This window comes from Protopterus annectens, chromosome 1.part1, assembly GCF_019279795.1.
Source record: "Protopterus annectens isolate FY-2018-M chromosome 1.part1, PAN1.0, whole genome shotgun sequence".
NCBI classification, from domain to species: Eukaryota; Metazoa; Chordata; order Ceratodontiformes; family Protopteridae; genus Protopterus; species Protopterus annectens.
The window spans coordinates 208,176,075-208,201,922 of NC_056726.1; the positions used below are offsets into that span (position 1 = coordinate 208,176,075).

General features: G+C 44.5%; 1 protein-coding gene across 1 annotated transcript in view; it reads left to right on the forward strand.

Annotated features, from left to right (window-relative positions):
- IBTK (inhibitor of Bruton tyrosine kinase) overlaps window positions 1-25,848 on the forward strand; it is a 1,862,448-nt gene that overhangs the window by 1,400,129 nt on the left and 436,471 nt on the right. The window contains exon 22 of the mRNA XM_044074098.1: window positions 888-1,036. Within this exon, the coding sequence (XP_043930033.1) occupies window positions 888-1,036 (149 nt within the window). The remainder of the gene's footprint in view (window positions 1-887; window positions 1,037-25,848) is intronic.

Sequence of the window (25,848 nt, forward strand, 5' to 3'; positions counted from 1 at the left end):
GAGGGTATTTTAGGGGAAGAATTGTAAAAGGTATGCATTTCTGTTTCATCTTAGGAAGTCATTAGAGGACGAAAACTCATCTATGGTGATAACAGCGTTTATGGTTTTATTCTGAAGAAAGTGTGTTTCAATAAAGCTTGTTTGTGTGAAACATACCAGTGGAGTTGTGCCTTGGTGGAATTGCTGTATTTTATTTTTGTTTTGAACTTGTCCTAAATACTTACTTTTAAAACTCCAAGATAAAAATAATTTAAACTACACCAAATGTAAAGAAAAACAAATTTAACCTAAAACAAATTGCAATAAACTGTAAAAGAATTAGAGCAATAGATTTCAAACATTAAATGCAGAAATCAAAAGTATCCTCACAGCAGCAGCTCAGTGGCAGCTGTAAAAGGTTCTTAGTTCATTTGTTGGTTTAAGAAATAAGTGAAGTATAAAAAACATGCTCCTTCCTTTGTGGATTGTTGTAGGAGGGGCATCTCCAACGAAAGCTGCTTTGAAGAGCAATGGAAGAGGATAATTGGTAAATATCCCATAGAAGAAGGGAGCAGTTAATGTCATTTCTTTTGACTGAGCACCTAGAGATCCGAAATTCTGGTATGTATTTACATTAACCTTTTTCCCCATAAATTGAGGTACGATACTGACAGATGTGTAAGGTCAGTTAAAGCAAGTGAAAAAACATTTAACAAAATTAACTGCTCTTCATTCTGCTTTTGTTTGTTCAGCATTTGCTGAGTGCATTGAGCAACCCACAAAATATCTACCATAGCTTATCAAGACTGCATTTGAATTCCTTGTGTCATATTACTAATGTACTATTACTTTTTTCTAAAAATGTGTACTTTGTTTTATCTGTGTGTCTACTTTGTGTCTACTTTAAGGCTGGACAACAGTGGGAAAGACTAACTCTCTGGAATCTTTACAAGAGTTTCTTACATCGGATTCTGAAGGCAGCTGCGTTGGAGTAGGTAGCCCAAGAGACTTGCAGTCCCCTGACTTTTTGTCAGGCTTACATATCGATAAATCAGAGGTATGTTACTTGAAAGTAGTTAATCTAATATTGATGTGTATAGCTAAATATTTTATGCGTACTACATTGGTAGTTTCTGGGGGCTCTGCCTTGTAGCTGTCAAGACATCTTTTTAGCTGTCTATAATTTATGTAGAACAAACTTATTTTTTTTTATTTATTTTACATTCGTTTACTGGGAAAGTCCGACTGGGCATGGGTTTTCAGCAGATGCCCAGGGAGAAAAGCTCCACAAAGTTTATTACAGCAAATACAGTAAATATAATACACGTTAATAAAGTACAGTACAGAGTCAAAAGGTTAGTAAGCTACAGATTCAAGGCCAAGAAAGAAGCAAAAAGTACATATACTATAAGGAGAGCAGTTTGTTACAATAAATGATACAGTTGAAAGGACATTTTGTTACACTCAGTGGCTAGCACAGTAAACACACATTGATTAAGAGTATAGAAAGGAGTTTATTACAGGCTTTCATAGAAGGTTAAAGTATGATATGATCTAATTAAGTGAAGCTACCCAGGGTCAGAACAGTTACATAACCAAGAACTATGTAAATGGGACTGGAGGAGTTTTTTGAAATTATTTTTGTTTTCGGTGGTCGTAATATCTACCGGGATGGTATTCAATGCTTTTCAACAGAAATGGAAAACGGAGTCTCCAGAGCTTTTGATGCTTTAGCCTGTGTCAGCCATTGCTTTATTACAGGCATTTGTTAGAGTAGATATTAAGTAGACCTTGAAGTGCAGAAACTCTATCAGGATAACATAGAATTTGGTGGGCTATTGTAAGCTGGTTATATGTGAGCAGGTTGGGTAATTCTATCCAGGATAGTTGCTTGATTACTATGCCATGATGAGTCTTGTAGCAGGTGTTTAGTTTGATAAAGTTTACTTTGTTTAGGTTGATGAGTATGGGGGAGGTATAGAGGAGTGTGGATAGTAGGGCGTTCTTGCAATGGTGGCTTTACTGTCATCAGTGAGGTACTTTTTGCATTTATATGGGTTCCAAGTTTTTTTGGACTTTCTTTAGTGTCTTTGCAATGTGTTTAGCAAATTTTATGTTGTGATCTATGATAACCCCTAGAAGTTTGCTGTGTTGTCCAGGTGTTATTAGCTGAGAATATTGTGATTAGTGGTATGGGTCTAAGGCTCTAGTGGGGATAGAATATCATTAGTTGTGTTTTATTGGGGTTAAGTATTAGTTGAGAGTTGGCTAACCAGGTTTCAACAGTGGTAAAGGACTCTTGTACCAATTCCTGGAGTTGAGGGAGTGATGTGGCAGAGCAGATTAGAGTGGAGTCATCTGCATACTGGACCAGAGTGGCATGCCGGGTAGCTTAGTGGAGTTGGTTGGTGAATATGTTGCAAAGAAGAGGTCCAAGAGTGGATCCTTAGGGGATCCCTAGGGTGACAGGTAGGAGGGGAGATGAGGAGTTTTGCTATTTTACTGCTTGTTGGTTAGATTGTCTTGAAACCTCACTAATGTGGAGTGGCTGAGATTAAGATTGTAGAGAGCAGAAAAGAGTTTGGGATGAGAGACAGTATCGAAGGCCTTGGAGAGACCAAGGAATACAGTGGATACTAGGTTACGAAAAAGAAAACAGCTTACACTTACAGCGTAACAGTCGAAAATAAATAAGAAACAGCCTCAGTTACTCACATCAGGAAAAGTAAAATAACAAAATTTATTATGTTAGTGCTTTCATGGTATTCACCGCTTCATCAGACATGACAGTGAAAATGCTAACATAATAAATGTTATTTTCCTTTTCCTGCTGTGAGTAACTACTAGGTTACCATTGTTTCAATGTTGGCTTACTGTGATGGTAAAGCTAATAAGGGCTGTGGTAGTACTATGATGGGGGCAGAATCCATGCTGGGTGTTGGTTAGTAGTTTATTGGTGAGGATATGGTGCATTATTTGTGAATGTATGTATGTTTTGAGGATTTTAGATAAGGGGATAGAAAGGCAATTGGACGGTAATTGGATAGTTCCACAGAGCTGCCTCCTTTATGGAGTCGTATCATATGCAAAATTTTCCACAGAGAAGGAACACTATGTTCTTCGTGTTTCACTATTGCAGTCATCACAGTTGGGTTATCTGCCTGCAGGTAGCCCTCAGCTCGAATACCAGAGTCTTCGTGTTTCTGCGTCAGGTGCTGTCACTTCTTCCATAACGTCAGGTCATCAGGGGTATAAAAACAGGCAGCCAATGCCATTACATTAGTCTTTCTTGCTGAGAAAGTGCCTGAAGCAGAAGCAGTTCGCAAGTGCTGGTCGGCCGCTACCTGAAATTTTCGTTTTTCTAGTTGATAATCCTGAAGTCTTCTAAAGCTAAGTACCCCATTGGGGATCCTTTTTTCTTGCTCTAACCGATGTCAGAAAAAGTTAGCAATTATCTTGCCTGTGGAAAGCAAATACATCATAGAGATTTTCATTATTACTGCATCACCTGTTTAGGCCCAGACCACAACGTCCCTTGCTGTCGGTTTTGTGCCTTGTTTAATGCCCAAACCATTTATTGTTGGGCTATTTTTGTTGCTAAATTCTTTCGCTGTCGCTCTACGTATTCCAAAATGACTTTGGTAAGCCATCCGACAATGGATTTTTTGAAAAAATATAAAGATAAAGGCAGACAGCCCGCATAGTTCAAAAACTTCCGACGACTCTAGTCACCAGTCTGCCAGTACTCAGTGAGGCGCCTTTGCAGCCCTTGATGCCCGCTTCTGTGGATTCACAGGCCTCTGCTGAGACCCATTCGGAGTCCGGTATGCCGGGAGATGCTTCTTCGACTATGGAACCAGCGGATGTCTCTACCTTGGATGGGTCTGGAGCTGCTGTGCAGGCACCAGCTTCTGAGGCTGTTTTTCAACCTACCAGTGTTCAAATCAAACCAACGACTTCTTTTTTTAGCCAAAACTACCGAGTTCTTAGGCCCAGAGTATGCAGTACGCCAAGATAACCAATGACCAAAGAGCATGCTCAGACCCCCATGCTAAAAAAAATGCTTAGAATGGCTGAAGACCTTATAACGCTAATTAGGGGAAGCCAGGCTTCCCCTGCTAAGAGACAAAGAATTCAGTTGCCTTCAGATTCTACAGACCAGGAGTCCGATGACTCTGATCTTTCTGATTATCAGGACATGCCCATATCAGCCTATGAGGATTGAGATGCAGAGGAATCCATTCTCTCTTCCTCCCTTCCAGAAGATTTCTCTTTTGGTGAAACCTTGCATACTTTAAGAGTTCATTTCCATTGGGAATGCCAAGACTATCCTCAGTCCAAAAAGAGACTCAGAGAATTTTTAGAGCTACCTCAGCATAGGCCTTTAGCTATTCCCCCTGTCCTCGATGTTGTGGATCATGTTTTCATGGAATCCAGTCTTACTCCAGACATCTTACTTCTGGCCCCTAGGAAACCTGACAGGTACTACCGAGTACCTGATTCCCACAAGTTTCTTTTCAAGTATCCTACAGCTGATCCAGGGATCATTTCCCAGGGACCTAAAGGTATTAAGGCCACTACAGCCAAAAATCCTACCCTTTCGGACAGGAATTCCAGAGCTTTAGACAGATGGGTTAAGAAGGTATATACCTTTTCAACTCTTGCTATCAGGGCATTGAATTGCCAGTTTCACATGCTGAAGTACCAGCAACATATTATGGAACTCATTAAACAAAAAATGGTAATATCTTCAGATTGTGCAGAAAATAAAGATTTGCAAGAGCTTATGCATTCTTCAAACCAAGTTAGTAAACATACTTTGCAGTGTGGCTTTGCCGTAGAAGCATCTTGCAGGGCCACAGTCACTGGCTCTGTACTGAGAAGACGTGCTTGGCTGAAGGAGTAGACCTTGCCAGATCATGTAAAATTCAAATTACTAGACGCTCCTTTAAATAAGGACATTTTATTTGGCACCAAAGCAGAAGTTCTTAAAAAGATGGAAGAAAAAGCTAAATCTATGCACACTGTTAAAGAATTCTTACAAGTGCAACCACCTCGATTCAGTAGGCATTCCCCTTAAAAACACTGGTACTTTCCAACCTCCTCCAGGCCTTCCCAAACAAGACCCAGGGGAAACAGACTACCCAGACTACAGTCTTAGGGTACGCAGAGGTCTAAGCAATGGAGTGCTCCCACCCCTAAAACAGGGAGTGGTAAGCCACCTCCCTATGGAAAAAGTTCACAATGACTTCTCAACTCTACTTCCCAGCCCTGCCCAATTGCTTGTGCCCCTAGGAGGAAAACTTGCCCTTCATGCAAAAAACTGGATGTCCATCACTCAGGACCGATGGGTCCTTAACATTGTATGCCAGGGGTACAAATTTTATTTCCATTCACTGCCAATCCCAAGTGGATTTCCAGACCTTCCTCCAAACCAGTGGGCAGAGGCTCAAAACCAAGTTATTTCCCTGCTAAACATCAGAGCTATTCAGCCAGTTCCAGTAGAACAAAGGGGTCAGGGTTTATACTCCAGATTATTCCTGGTACCCAGGAAAGAGGACTCTTGGCACCCAACCCTGGATCTTTTATTTTTCAACACCTTCCTGGTGGTCCCAAAATTCAAGATGTTTACCTTGCAACAGCTTCTCCCTATGCTAGCCAAGGATGCCTGCTTAGTCACCCTAGACTTAAAAGAAGCTTATCTGCACATCCTCATCAGGGAGTCATGCAGGAAATATCTATGTTTCAGGTCACGATCTATGCATTATCAGTTTTCTGCACTTCCCTTTGGCTTATCTACTGCGCCCAGGGTTTTCACAAAATGCCTGGCTCCAGCCATTTCATACTGCAGGCAGAGAAATATCCAAATTTATCTGCACATGCACAATTGCCTGATTCAGGCAGACAGCCAGGAATTTCTGCTTCAGCACCTGGCATTTGTAAAAAGACTTCTCACTTCATTGGGGTACACCATCAACGAAAATAAATCACAACTGGTGCCCAGTCAAAAGATTGTATTCCTGGGAGCAAGCTTGGGCACAACTTCCCAGATGGCATTTCTCACTTCAGAAAAACAGGTCTGTCTGACAAACTACTTCAAACAAATGGCCACCAGAACCCAGCTATCTGCAAGAAAAATATTGCAAGCCCTAGGGATCATGGCTTCATGTATTCTGCTAATTCCATATGCAGGACTGCATATTAGGAAACTTCAGTGGTACTTAAAAAGTCTTTGGTGCCAACATTCTCAGGAGCTGGAAATGGTCATTCCTATCATACTTTGTCTGAGGGCAGAGTTCCTTTGGTGGGCAGAAGCATGCAACCACAAGGGACTGCATTTTACTCTACCCCATGCCACTCAAACCCTGACCACAGATGCATCAGACTATGCATGGGGGGCCGGCCCACGTGGTTGGCAAATACATTCAGGGCCACTGGAGCCCAAATCAAATTCTCCTGCACATCAACCAAAAGGAGATGCTTGCTGTACAGAATGCTCAGACAGCTTTCAGATACCTAATCCTTCCAGAACAACTGCTGATAAAAACGGACAACACCACAGTTATGTGGTACATAAACAAGCAGGGGGGAACCCATTCTTACCCACTTTGCAGGTTAGCCATGACTCTGTGGAGCACAGAATTGGACAACCAAGTCCATCTACAAGCTCAATTCCTGCCAGGCAAACAAACTTGACTGGCAGACGACTTAAGCAGAAATCTCCTAGACCCGCAAGAGTGGAATTTGGAGCCCAGCACCTTCAACCTTCTGATCCAGAGGTGGGGGACTCCAGAGGTGTATCTCTTTGCCTCCCCCCACAACCACCAGTTAAGCAAATACTGCACCAGGAACCCTCACAGCAGGGCCTGGAAGGTGGATGCCCTATCATTGCAATGGGAAAACCTCTCAATCTATGCATTTCCCCCTCTGCCCCTTCTCTCAAGAGTACTACTCAAGATAAAAGAAGACAGGCCAAGGACAATTCTGATTTCCCCGGACTGGCCACGCCAGCACTGTTACCCACTCCTATGCAGCCTGACAACAGCACAACCCTGGCACCTACACCAGACCCCTACCCTTCTGTCACAGCAGGAGGGACAGATTTTGCATCCACAATTGCAAACCCTAAATCTTGCAGCCTGGCTTAGTCCTTGAATACTCCACTAATGTCCCTAATAAGCAGGTGCTGGACATCATTCTTGAACCCAGAAGGCCTAATACTAGTAAGTACTAGTAAATACTAATACTAGGAAATCCCATGTGGAAAAATGGAAAAGATATTGTTCTTGGATTCAGTCTAAAGGAAAGGGCACAGCAGTGCCGCCCTTACCTGTAATCCTGGATTACCTAGCAGAGCTACTCCACAGAGGCCTATTCTTCTCCTCCCTTAAGATTCATGCCTCTGCCATTTCGATGCATTAGAATACTGAGCCACCTCTATTTTTGCACCCTCTCATTTAACAGTTCCTGGGAGGGGCCAACAACTTAAGGCCCCCAAGGAGATCACCCACCCCTGCTTGGGACCTTTACTTTGTACTGGAAAAGCTCACGCTTTCCCCATTTGAACCTGCTGCTTCAGCAGAGTTAAAATTCCTCTCTTGGAAAACAGCCTTGCTTCTAGCCATCACTTCAGCTAGAAGAGTGTCTGAGCTGCAGGCACTGATGACGGTGGAACCCTTTAATTTGAAGTTGTTAATCTTCTTCCTATTCATCACTGATGGGTTCGGTTCCGATCCCTCGAAACCGAGTTGGCCTTATGCCAAGCTTGCTTGCACCAAAAACTCTCAAGGTAAGCTGCCACCCAAAATGCCCTTTGCTCAGTTACCTCAGATCTCGTTTGCCACACAGCCATATAGCAGCGTTTCACCGAGCTCTCCAGGTAAGCGCTCTTTTCAGATGTATTTATTACTTTGAAAAAGTTTTTTTTTCTCCTTTTATAACATGTTATTGTTCTATATTGCTTCAGCTCTACCCACAGGTATTTCTCTTACCATTGTTGGTAATTTCTTGGCATTTCTAACTTTCTACCTTTATGGTATCTTGTTACCATTGTTGGTATTTGCTTTCTTTCTCCTTCATTTCTTCTCTTTCTCTTGTGTGCGAGAGTGTGTTTTGGGATGTCTGAAAAGAAGGGAACTATGGGGTTTAAACACTGCTCTTCTTGCAGTGGTAAACTGCCGAATAGTGACCTCCATGCAGAACGTGTATACTGTTTGGGGGTTCTGCATTTGTTGGCAAAATCCTCATGTGATGTCTGTGCTAGTTTCAGTCAGTGGATGCTGAATGAACACCGTAACAAACTTATTTTAAAGGGCCTGCTTGCTTCACCTTTTTCGGAGGCCATTTCTACGACGGAGGTCTCACCCCCTCCTTCGAACTAGAAACATCCTCAATTGGACCCCTCTTCACCAGCCGGTGACAGAGGTAAAGGTCACAAGCACAAGGCCCATAAGTCCTCATCTGAACACCGTTCTGCTCCACTGTGCTGACTACCACATTGGCTCCGAGCTCGGCTCCAGTGAAGTTTACCAAGGTAGCATCATCGACACCCACCCCGGCACCAACAATTACGGCATTGCCTACGGCCTTGGTACTGACCAGTGTATCAATTTCTTTATTGGACCGACTTCACCTGTTTCGACTCCAATATCGGTTCCGGCAACTACCTCGGAACCGTTCCTGTCATCCATCCCTATAGTGACCTCTGCTCTGAGCCCATTCACGGCTCCGACCATACCTTTATTACCTCTTGCAAAACTGGACTCATCAGTGCCGTTCTGTGACACACCACAGACCCGATACTCATCCAATGTGGACCCATTTGCCGGACAAGCCTGCAGCCCCTTTTTGGACTGGCCTCACTCCCCCTCAGGTACATCGGTGAGATCCACCAGGAACCTTTCCGAATTGGATGTGGCGCACCTTTCTGATCAGCTGCTGACTGCTAGGGGATCTCAAATCTGCCTAGACCCTGTCCCACTCCTGGCTTTGGATCTATTTTTCCAGCAACCCCTACTTACTCTCCTCCTTTGGACCCCTCTGTTCCAAGGCTTATCTATCCAACTTTTACTAGAGGAATTCCTTCCTCTGCTCCGACAACTCTGTGTGAGGCTCCGAGATCCCTTTGGGTGCCGGTTCCGTCGGAACCCACCCTTCCTCAATCTCATGCTTGGAGGGAGGTGCCCCTGGTTTTGTCGACCCTGACTTCAGATCAGAGGGTGATTACCACTTTGAGCTTGATTGAGGCTCCGTCCCTGGGGGGGGCGGCCGTCTGGAGTGGGGTGTGACCCCGGTTCCGATTGTCTTCTTCGGGCCTGCCCGCTTTCCGTGTGATGGAGAGGGCACTTGCTGCTAGCAATCCTCCACAGTTGGTTATTCCCCCAGTTTGCTCTGAGCTGCAGCTGTCAAAGGCCACCCCCCCAGGACTCCAAGGGTGCTAGGCCCAGGAGACCCCTGTCCAGGGCATTTTACTTTGAGTCTTCTTCGGATGTTCCCACCGAAGAACCCCCTCGGAAACGGGTGTGTAAGAGGAAACACACGGACGCCCCAGAGGAGTTCCTCACAGAGCATACGGACTATGATGATGGGGAAGGGTCCCCACGGTCAGCCCCTGACGATGTCCCCTTTGGGGACATCATGGAAATCTTGAAACAGAGGGTGACTGGAAGTCCTCAACCCCTTCCTCAGAGGAATCCATATTCCTGCAGGCCTTTCACTCTCGGCCCTCTACTTCTTGGGTGACACCCCCCCCGCCGATGAGTTGGTTAAACTCATCGTGCAACGGGCTTTGAAGAACCCCGACTCCATTGAGGCCATCCCCAGGAGATCAGACAAAGTACTCTCCCCTCCAGAGGATCAACCCCATTGGTCCACTGGCTTGCCAGTGGACTCTATGGTGGTGGTGGCTGCCACGAAAAAGGACCTTGCAGAAGAGAGTCCTGCTGTTCACCCGCCCAACAGAGAGAACCGGGCAGTGGACAGGTTAGGGATAGAGAGTCTTTGCATCAGCAACCTTCGCTGTTAGGTCTCTGAACTTTCTGGCACATTTTACGAGGCTCCAGAGAGATCTTATCTCCGAACTCTCCGGAACCCTCGCGGGTCAAGTATCGGATGAAGCACATGATAAAGTTGCTTCCCATCTTGCCACCCTGGAATCCATATCTCATTCATCCATGAGGTTGCTGTCACATGCAACCGAAGGAGCAGCTAGATCTGCTGGTGCAGGTGTAGTAATGAGATGTCACGCCTGGATGCGCATCTGTGCCCTCGCGGACTCCTTCATGTCTTCCTTTCTAAATGCCCCTATCGAGCCTTCAGCTCTGTTTGGTGCTAAGTTCAAAGCTACACTAGCCAGGTGCGAGCAAGATGGGAAGACCTTGTCTGCCGTTAGCCTACGCTTTTCCAAACCTCAGCGTCCCTTCTCCAGGAATCAGAGGAGCGGAAAGATGTGGCACAAGAAGTCTCAAGGTCCTTTCCGAGATGCACATGATGAGGACTCTTCCAGTGGCAGTGGGGGTTCCAATAATAGAAGATGTCCCTTTCGGGCCAGAGGGGGTACCCGGAACCAGGGCTCCAGAGATTCCTTCTCAGGTAGACCATATCAGCCCTCCTGAGGCGCTGCCCGATTGCTTTCCTCTGGAAGCAGTTGGGGCGGGTTTCTCTCTGCACCAAGCTGCCTGGCTATCCATTACAAACGATCAGTGGGTGCAGAGAATCATTACCAGAGGCTACCATATTTCACTAATATCCTATCCAAGACCTCTGAAATCCCTTTGCGATGTTCCCCCCAGTCAAAGGGAGGAGGCAGCTTCCGAAATACTAAAGCTACTTCAAAAACGAGCCATCTAACAGGTCCCCTCATATCAGTGCAGATCAAGGTTCTACTCAAGATTCTTTTTGGTGCCAAAGAAAACAGGGGACTTGGAGGCTCATTCTGGATCTCAGTCAACTAAACAAATCAGTATTTCAGACCAAGTTCCGCCTGGTCACGATTCAATCCATCCCCCCCTTTCTGTGGGAGGGTGTGTGGATGTGCTCATTAGATCTTCTTGATGCGTATTACTATATCAAGATGGACAAGCACTCCAGGAGCCTCCTTCACTTCCGGTTGGGAACCAATCACTATCAATTCAGAGCCCTGCCTTTCGGTCTCTCGACGGCCCCCAGAGTGTTCACGAAATGTCTTGCAGTGGTAACAGCTCATCTGAGACTTGGGGTATTCCAGGTGTTTCCATATCTAGATGATTGGCTCCTCTCCGCCCCCACCAACCGTCTTCTGGTCAGGGCCCTCCGCTACACATTGGCTGTAGTGGAGTCATTAGGCATCACCATACACTGGGAGAAATCAAACCTTCAACCATCACAACAACTGGAATTCATAGGGGCAATATTCAACACACAGTCAAGCCTAATCTCACTTCCTCTCCACAGGCTTCAGAGACTCAGGGCACAAGTTCAGGTGATACTCTGTCAAAGCATGGTGTCTGCAAGGGAGATTCTTCAAGCCTTGGGATCTATGACTGCAGCCATCCCCATAGTCCCCTTAGCCAGACTACACATGAGATTACTAAAATGGTTCCTTCAGGCTCAGTGGATACCCAGCCTCCACCCCCTGAGCTCAAAGATTCTCATCAGCAACATTTGCAAACAAGATCTCCTCTGGTGGATGAGTACAGACGAAAATCTTTGGTGCTGTCCCTTCCAGGTTCCACAGCCCAGTGCCACGGTGACCATGGATGCTTCCCTGATGGGGTGGGGGGGGGGCACGTCCAGGGAAAGTCAGTCCAAGGCACGTGGTCTGATGTAGAGTTCAATTTGCATATCATTGTCCTGGAGTTAAGAGTGGTGCTGTTGGCATTGCAAGCTTTTCATCTGCTTCTTCCATCCAGAATGATTGCTGTCCAGTCGGACAACATGATCGTGGTCTGGTACATAAACAGGGAGGGACCAAGTCTTTACCCCCTTTGTCGCGAAGATATGAGAATCTGGCAGTGGGCGATAGCTTCCAACAGCTTCCTGATCGCAACGCAAATCCCAGGGATTTCGGACAGACTGAGCAGATGCATCCTTCATCCTCACGAGTGGTCTCTCAACCCGAGTGTGGCAATGGAAATTTTCAACCGCTTGGGCCAGCCATGCTGTGACCTTTTCACCTCCCCTTCAAATACAAAATGTAGCAGCTGCTTTGCCCTCTTTCCCCCTCTCGGGGAGTCACTGAGAGACGCTGTAGTCCATGATTGGCCCACAGGTCTTTTTTATGCTTACCCTCTGATTCCCCTTGTTCTACGGAAGGCTATTTGGTTGAGAAGCAAAGTGATCCTCATCACTCCATTCTGGCCTCATCAAATGCGGTTCCCCTTCTTTCGACCTCATCTGTTGCAACTTCCTTGGATCTTAGACACTCGTCAGGACCTAATTTCTCACTCACAAGTGCTGACTCCTCCGAATCTGTCCACCCTCAAGCTGACAGCTTGGTTTCTCCACTTCCGTTAGTTGCCAGGTAGGAAACCCTTTCTTCACCTGTTCAGGATATTATTTTGGCTTCTCATAAACCATCCACCAGAAAACTTTACAGGGATAAATGAAAAAGATTCTCTATTTGGTCACGTAATCAGGAGCTAGACCCATTCTCAGCCCCCATAGCTACTATTCTTCATTATTTGGCTGAGCTGTTCAACAAAGGGGCCTCGGCTTCTACCATTCGAGTCCACCTAGCAGCCATTTCCAACTTCCATAATGGGTCTGAAGGAGTACCACTTATCTCCTCTCTTCTTTGCAAGATCTTCTTCAAGGGTATTTTTCACAGCAGGCCTCCCATCACACAGCCAGTGGATGCGTGAAAGTTGTCCTGGGTTCTGCAGGCTCTCTCTCTGCCACCGTTTGAGCCTGCTGCCACCTGTGATCTGAAATTCTTATCATGGAAATCCATATTCCTGGTGGCTATAACTTAAGCAAGACTAATTTCTGAATTACAAGCATTATGTATCAAGAGCCCTTATCTGATCTTTCATAAGGACAGAGTACCACTTTGAACTAACCCATCCTTTCTCCCCAAAGTGGTTTCTGACATTTCAATTAACCAGTCCATCGAACTCCCCGTGTTTTTCCCAAATTACTCTTAACAAGGGAGAATACTGCCTACATTCCCTGGATGTTCATAGACAATTGCGCTTTTATCTGGACAGAACTAAATAATTTCGCAAGTCAGACCAGCTTTTTGCTTCCTTTGCAGGCCCTAAAATGGAAGGTGCAGTATCAAAGGTTACTTTGTCTAAATTGCTCAGGGATTGCATTGCCTTCACATGTTCACTTACGGGGGGATCTAAACCTGGCCAAATCAAAGCTTACTCAACTAGGGCTATTGCAGCATCTGTTGCCTTCCACTCTAGGGCCTCCATGGATGACATTTGTGTAGCTGCCATTTGGGCTAAGCCCCACACTTTTATCAAGCATTACAAATTGGATCTGATCTCCAGGGGAAGAGTGGCCTTTGGTTCAATGGTTCTCAGGAATGTTCTTCCATAAGGGCCACCCAGGTTCTCCAAGTAGCTGGGGACTCGGTCCCATCAGTGATGAATAGGAAGATGATTAACAACTTCTTACCATAATGTTCCATCCGAGTTGTTGATCTTCTTCCAGTCACCACACCCTCCCACCGACCCCCTCCTAAGGTTACTGGCAGATCTTCTGGGTCTTTGTGGTGTATTAGGGTTTCTGCGCAGTGATGACCTCTGACTTATTCTTTCTCTATATGTTGCATGCAAACTCGATCTGAGGTAACTGAGCAAAGGGCATTGTGGGTAGCAGCTTAGCTTGAGAATTTTTGGTGCACGCAAGCTTGGTATAAGGCCGACTCGGTTGCGAGGGCTCGAAACCAAACCCATCAGTGATGACTGGAAGAAGATCAACAACTCAGATGGAATGTTATGGTAAGGCATAACTTCTTTTCATCTTCCATGCTGACATGGTTTCCCTCATGACTAACCCATCCTTTATGCCTAAGGTGGTGTCCAGTGTGGCCTTAAACCAATCCATCCATTTGCCAACCTTCTTCCCTAACCCTCAGAATAAAGGGCAAAGGATCCTGCAATCTTTGGACGTGCACAGACAGCTCAAGTTCTACCTTGATAGGACTAAACCTTTCAGAAAATCTGACCAGCTGCTAGTCAGCTTTGCAACAGGGGCAGAGGGCAAGGACATTTCTAAACAAACCATTTCCAAATGGATAGCATACTACATTCATTTCTGCTACAAGCACCATGGAAAACCAACCCCTCAGGGGGTCAGAACACATTCCACTAGGGCTAATTCTACCTCTATCGCATTTCTCAGGGGAGTTCCCACTAGGGACATTCTGGAAGCTGCAACATGGAATTCTGTACACACCTTCACCAAACATTACCACTTGCCTATCTTTTCCAAATCCAGGGCAGGATTTGCTGCAGCAGTCTTGCAGAGCCTACTAGCCAGCCCTAACTCTTCTTGACTGCATCCAGCCTTCTTCAGCTTTGGAAATCAACCCGAGTGTGATGACTGCAACAGTGAGTGCACTTGAACATCTGCATTTATGGTATGTGTACACAACTGTACTTTCTGGTAAAGAGTGGTTAGTAAGCATGGAGACTGGGTAAGAGATGGCTTTGGCTGCAATCTTCAGATATTCTGTAGGTAATTTGTTGGCGGCCAGAGTTGTGGGTTTAAGCCTATTTTAGGTATTTATATATTATGCTAGTTGGGGCAGGCTGAAAGGAGAAGAAGTTTTGATCTGCTGGTACGGAAGATAGGTTTAGATGTGAAGTGGGAGAACTGTTATTGGTGAGGGCTAGGATGGATTTGATGAAGTGTTCGTTGAATTGGGTAGCAATATTATTGGTGGTGGTGGTGTCAGTATTAGGAGGTGGAGTACCGGTCTTTCCTGGGTGTAGCATTTTATTAATGGCAGCTCAGAATTTTTAAGAGTTATTTTTGTGTTTGTTTGAATGCCTATATGGTGGTTCCTTTTGTCTGTCTTGATTTGTTTTTTGGCTTTGTTCCTTAGTGCGTGGTATGCCTGTCTATTAGTTTGTTTTATTTTGATGCCACACGCCCCATGCTTTATCTTTTTGTTTTAGTAGTAGACTGGTATCTCTGGTAAGCCAGGGGGCATAGTTGGATTTAGTTTTGACAGTTCTGATAGAGGCAGAATGATTTAGAATGTTTATGAAAGTGTTATTGAAGTAGTCTACAGTACTTTCCAGGGGGAGAGATAAGTAGTCTCCAGCTGCATTGATTAAGTGCAAATGCAGATATGAAGTCATGGGTTTTGAAATTTTGTATACCGGATTTGTTGCAGGGTGGAGGATTTTAATGTATTCAGTTGGTGTCTAATTATAAAGGTGGGAAGGTGGTCACTGGCTGCCTGGGAGGAAGCCTGAGACCTAGGATTGAGATGGTCTGTTAGTAAGGAGCCAGTCTGGGATGGACTCCTTTTTTTATGCTTTATCTACCTGTGTTATGGTTTTGATTAGTTGAGTGAAACCATGTACATTAATGTGGTTAGTGGGGTGGAGCAAGTTACAGGAGGACCAGTCAATATTGACATCACCTAGTATGATTATTTCTTGGAGAAATTTTTGGGATGTCCAGTCTAGAGTGGCTCCTACTGTGTTAATGCTATCGGTGGTGGGGGTGTATAGATGCCAATTATATGCAAGTGTTTTTTGAGTTGATTTTCAGTGTAGTGAACATAGTTTCTGCATTATTGAACTTGGATTGCTTGTTGGCTAACAGTTCAGCAATCGGGTTGTTTTTGAAGAGGAGAGCAATACCTGACTTGTATAAGAACATTGTAACCAGGTGGAGCAAAGTCATTATTTAGTGGTTTTAGCCAGGTCTCTGTGAGGAAGACTATGTCGAGGGAGTAGAGGGCCAGGGTAGTGTGTAGCTCAGGGATATTTTGTTCAGTATGCTCCTTATGTTTATGTTGAGTATAATGAGATCTGTTTATTTCCTGGGAGAAGTTGAAATGTTATTTGTCTAGTAGCAGGGGGGGTTGTTTGTAGGGCCAGGGTTTGGGTGCACATCTTCACAAAGTATGATTCAGAATGCTATTTGGATTATAGTTTTTAGGCAGGTGATTATAGATGTGTTATATTTTGAGGAAATGTCGTTGTTTAGTTGATGTGGGGTTGCTTTGGATGTGGCAAGGTCAAGATTTGAGATGTTGTAGATAGGAGATATTACTGAAAAGGCTGGTTTGTCTTGGAAATAGGCAGGACAGTTAGGGGCTTAAGCCTAAAATTTTGACTTACTATTGTAGTGACAGGAGGTTAAGTGTGAGGTGATGGCTAGGCTTATTAATGTAAAGGATAAGGGCCACATTTTTCTCAAAGTGTTGCTGTATTGTTGTGATGTTTTAGTACGTATCTTTACAGGAGTGAGTAGGGATTTAGGTGTGGCTATACTTTATGTAGGTTTTTGTTTGAGTGGGAGGATTAGGTAGAGGGTGTTAGCCTGAAGAGATTATACATTTTGGGTATTGTGTGAGTGAGGTGATATAGACTGAAGAGAGTTGGCTATGTAGAAATGAGGTTGGTGTGATAGAGAGGCTTAGGGGAGTGGCTAGTTAGGTATAAAGGTCAGGAGTTGGTGGGTGGGAATGGGGGTAGGGTAAGGGAGTAGAGTGAGGTGAAGCATAGCAAAGGGTGAATAGAGCGGGAAGAGCCAAATTCCAGGTATGTGCAAGTAAAAACAATCAATTGCTCTGAACTGTTGGTTTCTTAGTAGTAAATGTGTTTGTCCATTAAGCTGTAACACTTGTTATTGTAGATATTAGTGAGACTCCCTTGGTATGAGCAGCTGGGAGCGTAAATAAATTTATATAGTAAGAGGACTATGGTTAAATAGAAGGATGGAAAAAAATAGATCAGTGGAAAAACTTATGTGATGCTTGTTGTTATGGTGTTCAGAAGGAATGTCACACTGAATGTATGATTTTTTTCTGCTAATTTAATTTCTGTAATAGATGAGGCACTTGTGACAGAAATATTATGGACAATTAAGCTGACTGACTTGGTCAGCCTTCGTTTTTGCTTCTTTTTATTGAAGTGGTTTACATAGAAGACTTGGGCTGCACAGAAAGTCTGTGAATGAATAAAGCAGTAAAGCTAACAGTTTTTTAAAGCTGACATGACCAAACTAGAGTTTGTCAGTTTGAATTTTTGTATAAAAAGGCCAGTGTAATACTCACTTTTACAAACCATAACCCTAACTCTCCAACCCTGATTGTGGCATTAATGGGTAACCTTTTCGCCTAAGCCTAACACCTACACCTTTGCAGAATCTGTCCCTAACTCCACTTGCAGTTTGTAATGGCGAATTTCCAAACATGACATTCTGAAGTCACTCATTCAAGCTGTGACTAATTGATTGTTTCCTACAAAGTGTAGCACATAAGGTGCATAAAATGCCAAGATGTTTAATTTTCACCAGCATAAACAGGTGAATCTTGTCATTGTGATAGGTATTTAGCATTTCCTGAGTGGTACAGTGGTTTGTCCTGAAGGATCATTCTCTGTCGTTAATTGTATTCATGAGGAATCACTTGGTGTATAATGATACAGCACTTGTCTTGTTTCTGTTCATTGCTCAAGTGATAGCTGTCGTTATGGTGTTCAGAAGGAATTGTGTCACACTGAATGCATGACTGTTTTGTTTACTAATTTCATTTTTCTGGCAATACTTTTTCCATTATGTAGTAACAGATGAAGCACATTTGGTGTGACAAAAATGTAATCAGAAGTAGACTAAGGAATGTTAGAAAATTATGACATCTTAACCTCTTCTGAAGGGCATGATTCAGGTAGGAGATTTATTTGTAAGGTCAGCTGCAAATATCTAAGTGGACAACTAAGCATAAAAAGTGAAACAAGGTTAAAATCTTGTTTCTGTTATGGTTCCTCCAAAATGTTCTAGTGAGCAGTAGATGGGATTAAAAGTGCAAATCTTTATCTTTCTATTCTGAACTGTGACAAGTAGGTTCATATGTGTGTACTTGGCTAATAACACTAGGGCCCTTATAAGCCTAGCCATGCAATCTAAATGTGACCCATCCATAGATTTGATTTGTATAGGGGGTGATGTACTGACTGCCTCTGTCCACCTAACACCTGCCAGACCAGGGATGCATTTCTGATTACCCATCCACTAATTCAAGTTGTGCTTAAATGATAAGAAGCAAGTCTGCTTCAAGTGGATGGGGGGAGCCATTTCCAGAAAATAGAAATTTTCTGAGAAACATTATCGGTCTGTCTGTCCAACATGTCCTTTTCATGCGACAAGCAAAATGTAGGTCTTTTAATATAGTAGTTTTGGTGGTGGTGATTTTGCAGATGTGCAAAAGGTTCATCAAAACAGAATCCATGGATGGTTTGTATGCCAAGCACAGATCAACTCTCAGAAGACTGTGTGATACTTAGTAAAGTTCTTAAAGTTATGTGGTCCTAAACAATTATCGCTGAAGTGTTTTTCTTTGATAGTGAGTAAAGAGGTCATTGAGGTAGTCAGCATAAGACATTGTGTTTACTCCATGTATTTTTTTTGTAAGGGACCTTTGTGGACATTCCAGTTGCATGTGTCTGGTCAGGTAGGGGCATTATACTGTATGATGGGTTTGATGACGACTGAGCACAGTCATATGATGACCTCTCTGGACCTCGATGCCTTACCCTTGCTTGTAAGTTGAGCAATATAGAAGGATTTTCTTGCTACCTTGGAAACATGTTGGTCAAAAGCTAGGTTACCATCTACACGAGTTCCAAGATACCTAACTAACAAATCAACTTTTAGGGGTGTTTTATTGATGATGTAGTTACCCAGGGTAGCTGACTTCCCATAACATACTATAGTTCATTTATTGGTATTGAGATGTAAGCCATGGCTTTGGCTCCAAGCGTTTATCTGTGTTAGACCTCCCTGAAGGATGTTCTCCTCTTTGGGGGATTCATTGACTTCTCCCAGTTTGCAATCATTTGCGAGCTTGGTTAGTCAGATGCCTTTGACATTGGCTTTGAGATCTGAGAAGTAGATGCCAAAGAGGAGTGGGTCTAGCACAGAGCCCTAAGGAACTCCACTGGTAACCGTCCTCTTTGTGGAGGTGGGCTCACTAATTCTTACCTCCTGGGTCGTGTGAGTGAGCCATCTACCTGTCCAGCATGTTATAAAGGGGTTATAGCTTCATGGGTTCATAGGTAGGTACTAGGGTATTAGCCCTAGTGCCTATATAAGCCTAGCCAAAAAGTTAATCTGGCTTTCGCCACCCAAGAAAATTATTTTCCTGTGCCCCTGTCGAGCAGAGCCACAGAGGTGATCCACGGAGTGAATTTCCTATTTCCATCCAATCATCAAGATTTTTCTTGAAGAGTGCTAATGAGGAGCTTTGTTTGATATAGATAGGTAGTTTGTTCCAGAGTATGGGAAGTCTCGAACAGGAATCTATCCCTCCAGCATGTTCTGTGTATTGTAGTGACAAGGTTTAGGTCCCTAGAGCATGTAGCTCGGAGGGATTGGGATTTCTTTAAGTGGAGCATGTCCAACAGCTGAGGGTTTGACATAGCTTTGTATGTTAGGCAGAGATCGCCTCTGAGTAGGCAATATGCGACGGAGTAAAGCTGGAGATTTTTGAGACTGTCTGCATGGGGCATCTGTTTGAGGCCGGTAATCCTCTTTGTGAGGTATTTCTGTGGCCTTTCCAGTTGTTGTAGATGTCTTGTGAGGTACATACCAAAAGGGGCGTTGTACTCTGTAATGGGTCTAATGAGTGACAAGTAGAGGGGAACAATGACCTCTTTTTTCCTGGATGAGAAACCTTTTGTGATGAGGTGTGCCACATAGAAGGATTTCCTGACAACTGTGGCAATATGATTATCAAAGGAGAGACTACTGGTTACCTGTGTCCCAAGGTCTCATCACACTTGCGGTGTTAAGTAGACTACTACCTATGTGGTAGCTCATGGGTACAGAGTTTTTAACAAAGGGGATGATAATGAACTTTTGGCATTGAGGTTGAGGCCATGGCTTTGACACCAGCATCTGTCTCTGTTAGGCCCTTTTGTAGGATGTCCACATCATTAGGAGTTTCGATTATGGCTCCTAGTTTGTAGTCATCTGTGAACTTTGTTAGCCAAAGGCCTTCTGTGTTAGCCTGTATTTCAGAAAATGTCATATAAGTGAGCCATCTACCTATCCAACATGTTATAACGGGGGTTGTATTGGTGACCTTTTCAAAGAAGTCCTCTGGATTCAGTAAGCATGACTTTCCAAAGCCAAACTGGGATGGATCCAGTGTCTGTAGGATCCAGTGTCTGTAGGTCTCCTGTGTCCTTGTTGATAATTTCCATGATAATGCGTTCCATGGATTAGCAAATAAGACTAGTCAGATTAATGGGTCTGTAGTTTCCACAGTCTGTTCAAGGTCATCACAGTCCTCCATTCATGTGGCCCAACATCTGTTTTAAGACTATAGTTAAATAATGACTCCAGGGTTCCTGATAAGTCATACTTTAGACTGTTCAAGAGGCATTCTGGGATGTTATCAGTGCTCATTGAGGCCACATTTTTGTCTTAAATGAGGGCAGGCAGTACATACTCCCTAGTTATACTTGGAGGAGTTATGTTTGAAGGTATTTTTTGCGAATGGTTGGAGGTGAGAGGGAGATAAAGTTGTAAATGAATTTGTCCACTAACAGGTTTGCTATACTGCCAGGATCTGTGACTGTGGCACCATTAACCATCAATGTAGAACATTGCTGTGTGCTGCCCTTGAGGTTTCCTTACAGATGTTCTTCCTGTTTCACTGTTGCTGTCATTACATTTGGGTTATCTGCTTGCAGGTAGCCCTCAGTTGGCCTAATTAACAAAGTCTTGGGTCCTGAGTCAGTTGTTGTCTCTTCTTCCAAGACATCAGGTCGTCAGGGGTATAAAATATGCAGCCGACACTATTACATCAGTCTTTCTTGCCGTGTGGTGCCCGAAGCAGAAGCAGTTCGCAAGTGTCGGTCGGCCAACTCCTGAAATTTTCATTTTCGAGTTTCAGAACTGAAGTCTTTAACTAAAGCTAAGTACCCCATTGGGGAAACTTTTTCTTTCTTCTTACTGATGTCAGTAAAAGTTAGTAATTGCATTGCTTGTGGAAAGCAAATGCCTCATAAAGATTTTCATTTGTACTGTATTCCTTGCTTAGGCCCTGACCACAACATACCTTGCTGTCGGTTTTGTGCTTTATTTAATCAGTGCGCTATCTGTCGTCAGTATATTTTTGCCTCTAAATATTTTGGTTCTCGGTTTAATTATCAAGAAGTGTTGTCGGTTAGCCATCCAACTACCGGGATTCTGAAAAAACACAAAGATAAAGACAGAGACAGGCCGCCGAGGTCCAAAACTGCCGACGACGTTTCTCCTAAGCCAGTTCGCCGGTACTCAGTGAGGTGCTTTTGCAGCCTGCGATACCCGCTACTTCTGATTTGCAGGCCTCTACTGAGACCCATTCGGAGTCCAGTATGCTGCGAGATGCTTCAGCTATGGAACCCGCAAATGTCTCTACCTTGGATGGGTCCGGAGCCGCTGTGCAGGCACCGGCTTCTGAGGGTGTATTCAGGCCTGCGGACCTGCATATTAAACCAACACCTCCTTCTTTACTTAGGACTAAATCTCGATCCATGCCTAAAAAAACAATGCCCAGGCCACATGCTCAGGCCTCTATGCCTAAACAACAAATGATAAGAATGGCTGAAGATCTCATAACTCTAACAGGGGTAGCCACCCCCCCCCCTTCTAAGAGACCTAGGACTGAAGTTGATTACGAGTCTTCTGATCAGGATTCTTTTTTTTCTGATTCTTCTGATGATCTGGATTTGCTGTTATCTACTTATGAAGATTCTGATGCAGAGGACTCAATTCCCTCTACTTCCCCTCCTGAGGATTTTTCTTTTGGGGAAACCTTACATACTCTAAGGGAGCATTTCCACTGGGAAAGCCAGGATTTTTCTGATTGAAAAAAGAGGCTTAGGGATTTCCTTCTCCTACCTCAGCATAGCCCTTTAGCTACTATGTACTAGACATTGTTGAAGCTTCTTCAGAATCTAGTTTGGCCCCTCATTCCCTGCCTCCTGCTCCCAGAAAACCTGACCGATACTACAAGGTCCCTGAGTCCCACAAGTTCCTTTTCAAAAATCTTATTGTCAATCCAGAGACCATTTCACAGGGTCCCAAGGGCATTAAGGCTTCTACTGCTAAAAATCCTACCCCTTCTGATAGAGACTCCAGGGTGCTGGATAGATGGGGTAAGAAGGTTTACACTTCTGCAACCTTGGCCATTATGGCTTTAAACTGCCAGTTTCTTATGTTAAAGTATCAGCAACATGTTATTGAAATGCTTAAACAGAAAATGATGATTTCTGAGTATGTGGAAAATAAAGAATTACAGGATTTAATGCATTTTGCTGAACAAGTTGGAAAACATACTTTACAGTGTGGTTTTGATTCATTAGAGGCCTCTTGCAGGGCTGCTGTACTGGGTCTGTGCTCAGAAGGCATGCTTGGCTTAAGGAGCAATCTTTGCCTGATCATGTTAAAGCTAAATTGTTGGATGCTCCTTTAAATCAGGACCGCCTGTTTGGCAAAAAGGCTGAGGAAGTTCTTAAAACGATTGAAGATAAAGCTAAATCTATGCAAACTGTTAAAGATTTTTTACAAGTTCAGCCTCCTAGATTTAGTAGGCACTGGCCCTCTAAGAATTGGTCATTTCCAGCCCCTTCCAGGTCTTCTCAAGCTAAACTCAGACACAGCAAAAACCCCAGGTTCCAGTCCCAGAGGAGACACAGAACTAAGCAGTGGTGGGGGCATCCACTTCCAAATCTTGGAATAATAAGACTCCCCCCGATGGTAAAATGTCTCAATGACATCCTTTTAAAATTTCCAAGCACTTATCAACTGACTGCCCCTTTGGGGGGGGGGGGGATTGCTCTTCATGCAAAGAATTGGGAACCCATTACCCAGGACAAATGGGTTTTACATATAGTGTCCAGGGATACAGATTTCACTTCCACATGATGTCCTTCAAGAATGCAACTGCAGTCATAACATATGGGTTGTCCTGCCTCAGGCAGCCCTCGGTCGGCCGAATTCCAAAGTCTGGGTCCAGCGTCGGCCGGTGTCGCCTCCACTCCGACGTCAGAACGGCTGGAGTATAAAGGCATCAGCAGACGCCATCTTCTTCAGTCTTTCTTGCCGCGGTGCCCGAAGCAGAAGCAGTTCGCAAGTGCCGGTCGGTCAGCTCCTGTGTTTTCAGTACTGAAGTCATCTAAAAGCTAAGTACCCCGTTGGGGAACATTTTTTCTTGCCTCAGCTGATGTCAGAACAAATTGAGAAAGTTAATAATTGTTTGTCTTGTGGTAAACAAATACCTCATAAGGACTTCCATTCTCTTTGCCTACCTTGCCTGGGCCCAGACCACGACATCTCGGCCTGTGCTTGCTTTAATAAGCACACTCTCAGGCGCCGGGCAGAATTTGAAGAAGACTTTTTCGGTGATTCTTTTGCGTATATCATGCCGTCGGACCAACCGACAACTCAATCTTCCAAAAAACGTAAGGACCGGGACCGACTTCCTCGGCCCGCGTCTTCCACCGATACTCCTCCAAAACCCTCCGCGAGTGCTTCGGCCCCTTCGGAAACGGTAATCCAACCGCTCCAGGCCGACGACACAGCGATAACTCATCCTTCGGTCTCGGAGTCCTCTCCGGTGCCGGTTGTTGACTTCCCTCCAGAAACCGAGGTTCTGGATCTACCCAACACCATTCCTGTGGACAAGGTTACTGCAGCACATGGGGTAGCTAGGCCTCCTGTATCCATGTCCATCAAGGCCTTTGCACGTGCTAAGGCCGCCAGCCAGGCCAAGGCTCTTCCTAAGCCTACTGCTCAGGCCCCTTCTTTTGATAAACAGATCATGTCTCTTGCTGCAGATCTAATTTCCCTTATTAGGGGGTCTCAGCCCCATCCTGACAGAGGTTCTCAGCCGCCTGCAGAGAAAAGGCCCAGAACTGAGCAGGCCGACCACCTCTCTTCAGATGAGGCCTCTGGGGATTCTGAGCATTCTGATACCCAAGAAGAATCCTTCCAGGCCTATGAGGACTCTGATGCTGAGGAATCAATTCCCTCTGCCTCTCCTCCAGAGGATTTTTCGTTCGGAGAAGTCCTACACTCCACGAGGGAGCATTTTAAATGGCAGGGCCAATAATTTTCTGACTCCAGGAAAAGGCTACGTACCTTCCTCAAGCTTCCCCAGCACAGGCCTTTAGCTATCCCTCCAGTTATGGATGTCCTGGATGATGTTTTCTCTGACTCCAGTGCTAACCCTGATTCTCTCCCTCCTGCTCCTGTCAAGCCAGACAGATATTATAGGGTCCATGACACACACAAGCATCTCTTTAAGGCCCATTCTGTGGATCTAGAAAAAATTTCACAGGGCCCCAAGGGAGTGGCTACTTCCTCTGCCAAGAATCCACTGCCAGCAGATAAGGAAGCTAGATCCCTGGAGAGATGGGGTAAAAAAGTTTATACCTCCACCACCCTGGCTATGAGGTCACTTAACTGCCTTTTTCATATGTTTCAGTACCAGGATTTTTTACTGGATGACTTACAGAAAAAGCTAGCCTCCCCTGAGTCTACTGATTTTAAGGCATTGCAGGATCTAGTACATAACACTCAGCAGGTTAACAATCATTTTCTTCAGTGTGGTTATGATGCATTGGAGGCTTCATGTAGGGCAGCTATGACGGGGCTGTGATACGTAGACATGCTTGGTTAAAAGAACAGCCACTGCCAGACCATGTTAAAGTAAAGTTACTTGATGCACCTTTAGAAAAACAGAAGCTTTTTGGTGCTAATGCACAAGATGTGTTGAAGTCCATTGAGGAAAAAGCTAAATCAGTACAGACAGTCAAAAGATTTCCTCCAGGTTCAGCCTCCCAGATTCAGCAGGAATTGGCCTTCAAAGAATTGGTCCTTTCCAGACACTGACAAGTTTCAAAGGGGAAAAAACAGGCGTGGCTGAGGTAGAGGGCAATACCGAGGCTCCTACAGGGGCCGCCAGTGGCAACCACCAAATCAAAGGTGGCACAGGCAGCCCAGCTGCACCACAAGTACAACCACAATGACTTGACTTTCATTCCGCCTACAAAGGCCCAAAGAGAAGCGCCCTTGGGCGGAAAATTATCCTTATTCTCAAAAAACTGGCAAATCTTAACCAAGGACAACTGGATTCTGGATTTAATAGACAAAGGTTACAGATTCCACTTCCATACTTTACCAATAAGACAAGGCATGCCAAACCTGCCACATCATCAAAGGGCAGAGGCACTCATTCAAGTTTCAAAGCTGTTAAGCATAAACGCAATAGAAAAGGTTCCTCCACAGGAACAAGGCCAGGGATTTTATTCAAGACTGTTCCTTGTTCCAAGAAAGGAAAACAAATGGAGGCCTATACTGGACTTGTCTACTCTAAATACTTATCTCATTGTGCCAAAATTCAAAATGCTGACATTGCAGCAACTCCTTCCCATGCTGGGCAAGAGGTCTTGGTTGGTCACTCTGGACCTCAAGGAGGCATACCTGCATGTCCCAATCAGACAAAGCTGCAGAAGATACCTCAGATTTCTTGCAGGGACAGAGCATTATCAATTCTCAGCATTGCCATTTGGCTTATCTACTGCGCCCAGAGTGTTCACGAAATGCCTGGCATCAGTAGTGGCACACTGCAGACTCCAGGGGATTCAAATATACCCTTACCTGGACGACTGCCTCATACAAGCAGACAACAAACAAGCCTTGATTGCA